The following is a 12,329-nucleotide window of genomic DNA, read 5'->3' as shown; positions in this document are numbered from 1 at the left end:
AGCACCAATTGGATGACGATTTTCCACCATGCCAATTTGACAGCCTTCTGTCAGACAAAAAGGAGCTGTACACGCAGGCCAAAAGCTGGACAGTTCTTGCTGAACCAATGTTTTTCAGCCGATTCTCAGCCCGTGTGTACCCAGCATTTGTATGGACACCTGTATACTGGTAATGACTAGCTGTACCCAGGGAGGATGGCATAGTCTAGGTAAACCACTGCAGCAAGTTACTGCACAGCCTAGAAAAGCTTCAAATCTATATAGTTGGTTACATGGGTTGGAAAATGGTCTAACAGCCAACATATATATTGTCAAACAAAACCACAAAAAATAAAATAAAAAATGAGACTGCATTTTTTTTTTTTATTCAGTACAAAGACGGGAAGGACCAACTTGTATACTTCAGTGCCATAAAAAAAATGAAATAAATAAAATTTGAAAGTTAGATCAAATTTCAATAGGTGCTATTGTTTAACAGTTTTAAGTGACATGAGATTTTGAAAACCACTGGCTCTGCAAAGCAACCTGAACTTTTGCAGGATGCCCAAAATAAGCATATTACTCCATTGCCAAAGTTGGAAAAAAAAAAAAAAAAAAAAAAATGATGCTAAATTCAGCCTTTCAGAGAGGACATTCCTGCTCTCATAATCTCATCCACCAAAAGGATATTGCTTGCGATTACAGTGCTGAAAAAGAACACAAGAGTTATCCTAGATTAGTAAAGATAGGCTTTTACTGTCATTCTTCAAATGTTCTATACACTCTTTGTACAGCCAGTCACATTGCATGAGTCTTAAAGTAAAGGGTTTACAATTGTGAGATATCCTTCCTAGATCTGAAAGTTGAAGCAAGCACAAAAAACAAAAAACAAACACACCATGACCAGTATAGCCAGCTAAGTTGTAGAATCAATACTAAGACCCCTTTCACACCAGGGCGTTTTGCAGGCGCTATAGCGTTAGAAATAGCGCCTGCAATCCGCCCTAAAGAAGCTGCACCATTGTGTGTAGTGTGAAAGCCTCGAGGGCTTTCACACTACAGCGGTGCGCTGGCAGGACGTCAGAAAAAAGTCCCGCCAGCAGCTTCTTTGTGGCGGTGTGTTTACCGCTCCTCCACCGCTACTCCCCATTGAAATCAATGGGGCAGCGCTGTAACACGGCCGGCAAAATGCCGCTATTGCGGCATATTGCCGGCGGTTTTAACCCTTTCGCGGCCGCTAGAGGGGGTAAAACACCACTAAAAATAGCGGCGTTTTACCGCCGATGCCATCAGCGGTATGGTGTGAAAGGGGTCTAAGGTTTACAGCCATTCTAAAACGTCGTAGATCCAAAACCATTTACAGAAAAACAAAAAACAATGAGCTGCAACAAAGGTTATTCATTTGTTTGCTTATCATTACAGCTGAAATGTAAAAAACACATTTCATGTCTCGCATGTGCTAAAAAACAAAAAAAACAAACAAACAAAAAAAACAAACAAACATCAAAATTACCAGGAATGAAGAAGCTGTTTCTTAACATTGTAATTGTCCCAGATTCCTGCCTCTGAAGAAACCATTGGTTCACCTTAAAGAGAAAAAAATATAAAATGTAACTTTTTCATAGAGGGCAGTAAGTTTAGAACTTGTAATATTTAATTGAAGTCTTTTAACCACTTCGAATCCTGACCAATTCTGACATTTCTCTCCTACATGTAAAATTCATAATTTTTTTGCTAGAAAATTACATAGAACCCCCAAACATGTTTTTTTTTTTTTTAGCAAAGACCCTAAAGAATACAATGGCAGTCGTTGAAACTATTTATCTCGCACGGTATTTGCGCAGCAATTTTTCTAACACGTTTTTTTTCATAAAAAAACTTTACACTTGACACTTTAAAAAAATAAATGATTACTTTTATTCCTATTACAAGGAATGTAAACATCCCTTGTAATAGGAATATGGCATGATTGGACCTATTTACAGCGAGATATGGGGTCAATAAGACCCCATCTCCCACCTCTAGGCTGGGAAGCCTAAAATAAAAAATAAAAAACTATCCTGGCTTCCCAGCCAAGGCGGCGCCGTTAATTTGAATGTAGAGGCGGGGCGTGACATCATAACATCGCACCCGGCCTCCGAATGGTCAGAGACTCTGGGGACCATCTGGTCCGCCGGAAATCTCTACGATATCATCCGGAGGCTGGCGAATCCTGTGACCGACTCACCGATGGAAGCGGTGAGTCGGTAGAAGCACCAGAGGGCCACGGGAGGGGTGTCCGCTCTCACCGCCTGTAAGAACGATCAAGCGGCGGAACAGCCGATATGATCGTTCTTATGGTGCAGGGAATCGCCGGCTGAAAATAGATATCTGAATGATGTCTGTAACCTCAGGCATCATTCAGATATACCACCACAAAACCCACAACGTCATATGATGTAGCTTGGGCGCCAAGTGGTTAAACCAAGAAATAATCTTTGGTTTTATCTGTTATAGTGAAGAAACTTTTTATATTAAAAAAAAAAAAAAAAAAAAAAAAAAAAAATGTCTTTATTTTACAAATAAGCATTACAGGGTTTCATCATTCTGGGTGTAATTTTTTTTTTTTTGGGGGGGATTTCTAAGAACCCAGAGCACTTCTTATATGCCTTCTTGGCAGACTGTGCGTTAATGTGCTAGTTGTGCAACAACGGCAACATTTTTTTTTTTTTTTGTGTATAGTTAGCCCAAATTTTCTCTATGATGTGAAAGATAGTTTAACGCTGAGTAAATTGATACCCGCTCGTGGAATGGCGACAAAACTTTAGCAATTAAAAATCTTCATAGGCAACGTTAAAACATTTCTACAGGTTACCTTTAAAATTACAGAGGAGGTCTTGGGCTAGAATTATTGCAGCGATACCTCACATGTGTGGTTTGAAAACCATTCACGTATGTTCGCGCTTCTGTGTGCGAGCTCAGAGGGATGGGATTTTTTTTTTTTTTTAATAAACACCCCCCTTCTCATTTTACTTTTTTTTGGACAGTGTAAAAATACAAAAAATAAAAATAATTGGATCCCTTTTATTCCTATTACAAAGAATGTAAACATCCCTTGTAATAGAACAAATTCATGACAGGACCTCTAATGTGAAATCAAAAAGACCACAGATCTTTTTTATTGCTTTTAAGTGTAAAATTGTCCCTTTAAGGCCTGAAGTTTAATTTGACATCGCTCCGGTCCTCCAAGAACATAGAGTCGAATTGGGGCCACCATGCCCTCGCTCGACTTAATGTCCATCCATCCTGGGGATCGGATCGTTTCCACCGCTTTCAACAGTTCCGGTAAGCAGCAGAGACGCCCGGGAGACACCTCTACTGCCACCCGAAAAAGTGATCGTGGCAAATCCATCAAGATCACTTATTTGAAAGGATCGCTGGCCGGGGATAAACATAAAAGGGTTTTGGCAGATATATGCTGCCATAAAGGTATTGAAAGAAAGTGGCAACGTATGTTCACGGTGGGCGGTCCAGAAGTGGTTAAAAACAAATGTTACCTGTGTTCAAGTCTACACCAATGAGTTGGCCTGTTTCAGCATATTCTGTCTGAAGTTTTACCAATGTCTCCTGTGGGTCATATCCTGAATTCTGAGCAAGAACCTTTACAGGAAAAAAAAATAAAAATAAAGACTGTCATTAGCAACAATAATAAAGAGATTAAGCAGTATTACAAATCCAAAATTACAGCTTTCATAAAAATATAAAGGTTAGATCATAGCATTTTGGATATCTACATTTACTCTTGCTGATGTTATCTTCAAAGTGGAACTTCACTCTCCCAATCAACATTGATTATTTTTAATCCTCATGTTGCTAGTATTCGTAAAATAGATGGTAAATATTTTTTGTTCATATTTATTCCGTTAGGCCCTGGTTTCTTGCCTAGGCAAATGCTGGGGGGAGGGGGTTCAAAGTGATTTCTCAACAAAATAAAAGCATGGAGACATGGATGGATAGGGGAATTTGCTTTGAATAATAAAAAACAGACTTAAAAAACAGTTTTTGGTTTTGTGGTGCTCAGTTGCAGTGAAGATCCGTTGTGCTAAAAAAGTAAAATAGAGCTATTGTGGCTCAAAAATTATAGTTGCTTCTCATTCAAAGATTACAATTCAGTAATGTGAAACAAATTTTCCATCAAATGGCTTTAACGTCTTGTAATGTTGCATCTTCCAGGAGCCTAGCTGCTTTGAGCAAGAGCAGTATTACATACCATATTTTGACGAATGAGTGTCTGACTACTGTATTAAAGCGTATCTTCATCCCCACTTTTGGCCAAGCTTCACACACCCACCTCTGGCGCCATGTATAGATGTGCCAAGACAGGGAAAGTTTCTGACTTCCATTTTGCCAGCATGCGTGCAGATGTACTGCGGTGCTGGGCAGCTGTGCTGCGGGGCCTATGTAATTATGTTACAAAAAATTGAACTTCCACCTTCAAAATATTTACGAGTTTAAACTCAACTATGCAACATTTCAATAATCTTAAATTGCAAATCGTTCCAAGAATACCACGGTGGAAAAAAAACAAAGAAAAAAAAATAAATAAATAAAAAAGTGAAGGGAACTGACATATTATTGCCGTTAACACCAAATAATCTTACGTTAAACTTGGACACACAAATACTACTTCAGTACCTTGGGAATGATGAGAAGAGCATCAGCAAAAGCTTGTACACCAAGCTGGGCTCGTCCTTTCACATTAGGCTTATGCTTGACAAGAGCATCTGCAATAGCAACTTCTAATGCACCGGCACCAGCCACAACACATCCTGTTCACAGAAAGATAAGACTTAAAGTGCATTCATGTGCAAAAGACAAATGACTACTAGCTTGTCTTGTAGAGGTGAACACTATTACCTCCTATATTACATTTACATTTTTAATTTTATATACAATAAACACTAAAGATCAGCAGTGGTTGTAAAGGCTCAAGGTTTTACCTTCATGCATAGAACCTTCTCTGTGCAGCAGCCCCTCCCTAATACTTACCGGAGCCCCATATTGATCCAGCGACGTGCACAAGAGTCAGGGTTTCTCCTGGGTCTCTTCCTGCTAATTGACTGAGACCGTCGCAGAGCCAGTGAGCCAATGAGGTGAGCGCAGGGTCAGGGCGGAGCAACACTCAATATGTGAATGGGAAACAGAGCAGCAACTTGGCAGGAGGAAGGGGTCAGGAGGACTGGCCGGGGACCTGAGAAGAGGAGGATCAGGGTTCTGTGCAAAACCATTGCACAAAGTAGGCAAGAACGTTTTTTGCTGCGACAGTACAGTTCCCTGTCCTAGTAATTGTCGCCCAGGTTTCTCAAATAGGCAGGTTGAAGGGCTCCAGGGGTATTTAATGTGGAGGAATCTGTTTTATCAGCTTCCTCCAAAGTTTGTAAAATCCAGTTGGGGACCTGGAGCCCAGAGATTCCATAGCATTATGGGTGGGATTGCATCTTCAATCCTGGGACTGGGTTTTGGGAACAGCAAGAAGTCTGGCTGGTTGACTGACCAGGTGGGCCCTGGGCTTATAGCAGAGTTATGATTAGGGTTCTGGGTTCCACCCAGAGAGACAGGAGGTATCCAGGAGTCCAGATGTGAACTAGTGAAAGCCAGAGACCCAAGTCTGAGGATCAGAGCAGTGAGGGGCTGCTTTCTAGATAGACGCTGTGTGCATCTAAGGAGACAGATGAGAGCCTGAAGAGGAAGGCCTGAGCAGCAAGGAAGCTGGAAAGAGGTACAGTAGTTGTACGGGAACCCTGTTATATGGCCAAGAGGGCTGAAGCATAAAGCCTAAGTGGCAGCACTGTTTAAGAGAGCCAGGTGGCTCATCATTTTTCATTTATTGTTTTTGGAAGAAGAACCCCTGTGTGGGTAACCAAGTGCATGTATGAACTTTGTTTTGTTCCCCTTAATAAAAGTGGGCTACCATGCCCTTAAACTAAAGTTCCTGCTCACTGAACTTACTGAAAAGGCACCCATCACCGAGTTAAACATCCCCCAATATCACACAGCCTTTAATATGTTAAGTGTTGCTGGAAGTGTACTACTCTCCATATTGACTGCTCAGTAGTGCATAATCCCTAGAAATTACTTCTAAATGAATTCATAGTGTATTGTCCCTTTAACCACTTGCTGGCCACCCACGGTAAAATGACAGCGGGACAGTGCGGCTCTCGTTCTGGGTGGACATCATGACTGCCTCCCAGAACGACCCCGATCTCTCTAAAGAGAGATGTGCTGATGGCATTTACTTCACTTTAAAAATATCCACCCCTCCCATTCTGGATTGTACAGAGGCTCTAAAAATGCCACCGTCTCACCTCATTCTAAATTCAGAAATAGTGTTGTGTGCCTCAAAATGTCACCCCATCTCTGTCTCAGCAGTCAGGAGCACTTTGTGTTATGATGGAATCGTGACAGGGAAAAAAAAATAAATAAATAAGAAGACAAAGAAAAAAAGGTGATCTGTGTGCTCGATCCCTTAAAAGCACTCTATATGGAAGAGGTGCGATTCAAAAAACGTATGCACAGCTACAATCCCCATTGCTACTGCACACATTCCACCACTTGAAAATAGTGAAGGAGAATGAAGCTCAGAACACAGATGCATTAGCACCATATCAACTGTTAGAACCATACATAAGTATGACCAGTGGGTGTTTGTGGACATCAAGTGGATGCCTGTAGAATGTAAAATTTAGTGGCTAGCATCTTCTTGTGATGAATAAGAGTGCAGGTGGCAAACTGTTTTGTGAACACTGTGGGACTGCACACAGTTTAAGATTAGTAACCAAGTTACCATAAGTGACGTAATCAAGCTAGGAACATACATTTTTCTTCAGATCTAAATGGTATTAACCACTCTAATGCAAGGACCTACCCTAAACATAATTGTAGCAAGTTGATAGAGTACACCCTCACTATATATTGATAACAATCTCAAGTTCTCAATTATTAAAAAGGTGCACAAAAATGTATCCACATCATTCAGAATTGTAATCCGATGAAGTTTCTGTAGATTAAATATCCAAGTCTATTATGATTTTTTTTTTTATAATAGGATCTCGTAGGTACAGGTTCTATTTTAGCCATGTTTAAACCCAAGTTCTTAGAAACTTACCATCTTCAATTGCATTTTTAACAGCTCGCAAGCCATCCCTAATAGCATCTTTTATTTGAGTTAGGGTGTGCTTATTTGGCCCCTTAACCAGCAAGGTGACAGAGCGTGGATGGTCACATTGTTCTATGAAAGTAAACTTCTCCTCACCCTAAAATGAGAAATTCATTACATTAAAAAAAGTTAATGCATATGGGAGGGAGTCGATTCTGGCATGTAACCATTTCTACCACTTACCATTGTATACTCATAGACAAGACCAGCATGTCCTAAACACTCTGGGGTGAGGTCATCCACGGAATTCATTGCACTGCCACCACAAGCCAATGTTAGTCTAAAACAAAAAAAAAGGTCAAAAATGTCAATACAAATGTATACAGAAACCATAAAAAAAAAAAAAAAAAAAAAAAAAAAAAATTATACAAGTTAGTTCACCTCTCCATGTTTCTCCTCTTTGCTCTGCGGAGAGCTACAATCCCCTCCTTTGCAAGCGCATCCAAGGAAAATGGGTCTATTCCCTGAAAGGAAACCAGTAGTAAAAATAAATTTACATGAACAAACTTACAGAAAACATGGCACAAGGCACATCAAAAATATATCCCTTCACCTGCTCTTTCCTCCTTTTTTTTTGTTTTTTTAACTGAAATTGATAATTGACCAGAAATATTTTACAATGGAGCATCGGTTAACATTCTAAAAATTTAAAGGTTGGGGTAAAATGACAGGAGTATTGAGTGGGCACTGTTAAAAGCTACATCCTGGAGGCAACTAGATTATGTTAGGCAAGTTAGGAAGTATAAAACAGAAAAAAAAAAGTCAATACAGTTCACTAAAGAGGTAAATCGGGTAGCAAAAGGAAAAAATAAAATAAAATCAGCATATAAAAGATTTAAAGCGGTTGTAAACCCGCTGTTGTGTATTTTTTTGGCCACCTGCAAAGGAAAAAGCATAATGAGCTAGTATGCACCGCATTATGAAATGACTAATTACTTACTATGAAATACTTACCTTAGAACAAGGCCCCGACATCTGTCCCGATCCACGCCAAGGGAGCTGACATGTTCCCTCTGCGTTTCTTCCGGGTATAGCGGCTCCGGCGCATGCGCACGGTAGATTTCTGCTCGCCAGGGTCCGGCGTATGCCGGGCATCCCGTGCGCATGCTCCGCTGCAGTCAGCGGCGCATTGCGAGGGGGAATATCTCCTAAACCGTACAGGTTTAGAAGATTTTTTTTTTACTTATAGGCTTGCCTGTAGGTAAAAGTCCCCAAAATGACTATACAACCGCTTTAAGGAAACTAGGTGTAGCCGACAAAGAATAGTATAAAAATAGACAAAATGAGGCCAAACACATCAATACCATCAAAGGAAAGGAAGGAGGAGTAAATTGGTAAATCTCTTAACAGCTTCAGCTCTGGAAGAATTTCTTTGGGTGGTATTTGACATAAAAAAAAATAAAATAAAAAAAAAAAAGTTTTGCTATAACACCCCCCCCCCCCCCCAAAAAAATAATCGCAGTAAGCGTAGATTGATCGGTTTGCACAAAAGTTATAGCGTCTACAGAAATAGGGGATTGATGTATGGCATTTTTATTATATACATTTTTTTTAATTAGTAATGGTGGTGATCTGCGATTTGTACCGTGACTGCGACATTATGGCAGACACATTTGACACTATTTTGGGACCACTGTCATTTATACAGCGATCAGTGCTATAAAAAATGCACTGATTACTGTGTAAATGACTGGCGGGGAAGGGGTTAAACACTAGGGGGCGCTCAAGGGGTTAAGTGTGTCCTAGGGAGTGACTGGGGGGGGGGGGGTGGACTACCACTGACATGACAGATCACTGCTCGCAGTGACAGGGAGCAGATCCGTCATGTCACTAGGCAGAACAGGGAAATGCCTTGTTTACATAGTCCTCTCCCCATTCTGCCTCTCTTTGACACAATCACGGGACAACTGTAGGCGCCCCGCCAATTAAAGGGGACATACAGGTAAGCCCATTTGCCCACCACTGCCATTGTGCCGACTTATATCGGTGTGCAGCAGTCGGGAAGTGGTTAAGAAAGGAGAAAAATCTCTTTTTAGGTACATTAGTGGTAGAAGGAAAAAAAATACAATCACAACACTTTTACCAAAAGTATTGGGACACCTGCAAAATAAAATATATATTTTTTTTAATATCACACACACGTTACTGGCATCCCATTCTTAGTCTGCAAGATTGAATACGGAGTTGGCTCACCCTTTGCAGCTATAAAAGCTTCAACTCTTCTGGGAAGGCTGTCTACAAGGTTTAGGAGTGCATCAATGGGAATGTTTGACCATTCTTCCAGAAATACATTTGTGAGGTCAGGCACGGATGTGGACGAGAAGGCCTGGCATGCAGTCTGCACGTCAATTCATCCCAAATGTGTTCTATGGGGGTTAGGGTCAGGATTCTGTGCAGGCCAGTCGAGATCCTCCACCCTAAACTCGCTCATCCATGTCCTTATTGACCTTGCGTTATGCACTGGTGTGCAGTAATGTTGGAACAGGAGGGAGACATCCCCAAACTGTTCCCACAAAGTTGGGAGCATGAATTTGTCCAAAATGTCTTGGTAAGCCGAAGCCTCAAGATTTCCTTTCACTGGAACTAAAGGGCCAAGTCCAACCTCTGAAAAACAACCCCACATCAAATGATTTGGAGGGGTGACCCAATATCTTTGGAAATATAGTGTAGAAGAGAGTTTGGGGTGGAGGAACTTGACTGGTCTACATCCAGATAGACCACCTTTGTGATGAATTAGAGCGAAGACTGCAAACCAGGCTTTGTCCAACATTAGTGGAGTGCGTCTTTGGCAGTGATGGCAAACCCTGACAAGCCAGACGTTTTGGAACTACATTTGCCATGATGCCCAAGCACTCTGCAGTGTAGTTGAGCATCATGGGAAATGTCGTTCCAAAACATCTGGGGTCCCAAGGTTCGCCATCACTGCTCTAGGGTCTCTGCTAAAAAATATATAATGTTTGGAGGCTTTAAGTAATTTTCTAGCAAAAAATACAAATTTTAACTTGTAAGCAAAAAGTGTCAGAAAAGGCTTAAAGCGGGGGTTCCAGCCTAAAGTGGAACTTCCGCTCATCGGAACCCTCCCCCCTCCGGTGTCACAGTTGCCACCATTCAGGCGGGAGGAGGGTGCAGATACTTGTCTAAGACCGGTATTTGCACCCACTTCCGGGTATAGACTCCCACGACAGTCTATGCTTCTTCCTGTCCTGCCGCGCTGTCTGCTGGGACACACACAGGTCCCAGAGACAGCGCGGACCATTCCCATTGCGCTGTGTGACTCGCACATGCGCAGTAGGGAACCGGGAAGTGAAGCCGCAACGCTTCACTTCCTGATTCCCTCACCAAGAATGGCGGTGGCAGCAGCCGAGAAACCAGTCTCGGCTGCCGACCTCGCTGGACCCTGGGACAGGTGAGTGTCCATTTCTTAAAAGTCAGCAGCTGTATTATTTATAGCTGCTGGCTTTTAATATTTTTTTCCAGTGGACTGTCTCTTTAAGCATGAAGGGGTTCAAGAGGACTGATCTTAATTTCATATTTGTAGCGCTATTATTCTCAGCTACCACAGTTGTCGGTTTACAAGTATCCCTATGCTACAGAAGTGTCCCTTAAAATGTTAACCACTTCCCCAGTGAGATTTTCAGGATTTCCCTGCTTATTACTTAGAAGTAAAAAACTTGGATCATGCAGTTCTGCCTATAAGCAGACATTAGATCTGTTGCTATGTACTGTACTTATGAATACGTGCCCGTGAATGGCTATTTTCACCAGACGCAGAGGAAAAGGACAGTCATCAATCTTGCACAGATTTGCTGGCCAAGGGTGCTATACATCACACTTGGGTGTTCTCTGTGCTTTACATAAAATACTTTGAATGTTAACTCACCTTCTGGTTGAGCACAATGAAGCCTTTGCCAGTATCACCACACACCTTCTGTTTCAAAGCTATGATTTTTTTTACCCTTTCCTCAATAAATTTCCTTTCTGCTTTAACAAGTTTCTCACGCTCATCTGCACTTTTGTAGAAGAATCCAGAGTTTACTTCCCTGAAATGACAATGTGACATAATTAAAAACTAAAAAAAAAAAAAAAAAAATCCCAGCTAACCGGACTTCACCTTTTTATAGATAGGTATTTAGCCAAATACTATTTATTATTGGTAATGGTAGCTTTACAGCAACTGCACAATTTAGACAGATGTTGCAAGCTGAAGATACAAAAAAGCAAAAAGTAGCTCACATGCCACGCTGTTGGCGGTAATTTTGTATTACATAGAACATTCATATTGTAAGGCACAGTTTTCACAAGTATTCTAGCAGTTGCAAGAAAGGAATATCAGAACAAACCAGATTAAACTAACCTCTAAGTTCAAAGCTGTTAACATTTTGTAATGGCTAGTTTTTGGCAATAATGCAGTAAATATTTACTTCAATAATAAGGCCTCATGCACACTGGACATTTTTACAGCTGCTCTTTTGGGCGTCTCCGCCCCCTTGTGACATCGACCTGGGCATGCCATTCATTAGCCAACAGCAAAAACCTTTTCTGGTTGCAGAATTATTTTTTTAACATAAAGGACTTGTCAAAGACTGTGTGTGTGTGTGCGTTTTTTTAAATTTTATTTTACACTTTTTTGGTGAATGAGTAGAGGTACAATGTACCCCATATTCAATTACATGGCGGCCCCCCCTTGTTAAAATGGTCGGGCTTGTTAGTTTTGTGTGCGTGAATCCTAAAGCACTGCTCAGCTCCCCTCAGATGAACAGGAATCCAATTGCCACTTTATAGGACTTAAAAGGAGAGGGAGAGAAGAGGAGAGGGGGAGAGGGGGGAACATCAAAGCAGAAGCTGAAAGAAATGCAAGTTAAGTCACTATGCACAGGAGAACTAAGACCAAGCAACATGACATACTGCTAGTGCTGATAGATTGGAGCACAGAGATGAGCAAACAGGTACGGAAAGGAGTGCGCTGTAGTATGGACAGCTGAGGGGACCTCCAAGAGAAGCTAATGCAGATACTGTGGTGACAGTGATGGTACAAGGATGCGGGCGAGTTTAGTGGACATTATAGAGCAGTAATGGAGAGAAGATTTTCTTTCCTAGAGATGTGGACACTGCTGAGTGAACAGCGTATGTGCTGGGGACCCATCAGATATGTAAA

The 12,329-nt window shown here is 41.3% G+C and overlaps 1 protein-coding gene across 1 annotated transcript in view; it reads right to left on the bottom strand.

The window, feature by feature from the left end:
- Positions 1–343: 343 nt before the first annotated feature.
- CCT6A (chaperonin containing TCP1 subunit 6A) overlaps positions 344–12,329 on the bottom strand; it is a 30,238-nt gene continuing 18,252 nt past the window's right edge. The window contains exons 7-14 of the mRNA XM_077482333.1: positions 11,055–11,214; positions 7,556–7,638; positions 7,358–7,454; positions 7,124–7,271; positions 4,654–4,787; positions 3,516–3,618; positions 1,493–1,565; positions 344–686 (exon numbers count right to left, since the gene is read on the bottom strand). Of these exons, the coding sequence (XP_077338459.1) occupies positions 614–686; positions 1,493–1,565; positions 3,516–3,618; positions 4,654–4,787; positions 7,124–7,271; positions 7,358–7,454; positions 7,556–7,638; positions 11,055–11,214 (871 nt within the window). The 3' untranslated portion in view covers positions 344–613. The remainder of the gene's footprint in view (positions 687–1,492; positions 1,566–3,515; positions 3,619–4,653; positions 4,788–7,123; positions 7,272–7,357; positions 7,455–7,555; positions 7,639–11,054; positions 11,215–12,329) is intronic.

This window comes from Lithobates pipiens, unplaced genomic scaffold (assembly GCF_037356315.1).
Source record: "Lithobates pipiens isolate NorthernLeopardFrog02 unplaced genomic scaffold, aLitPip1_a1.2 Scaffold_16, whole genome shotgun sequence".
Lineage (NCBI taxonomy): Eukaryota > Metazoa > Chordata > Amphibia > Anura > Ranidae > Lithobates > Lithobates pipiens.
The sequence above is the reverse complement of the archived record's forward strand: the minus strand, read 5'-3'. Positions and strand labels throughout refer to the sequence as shown.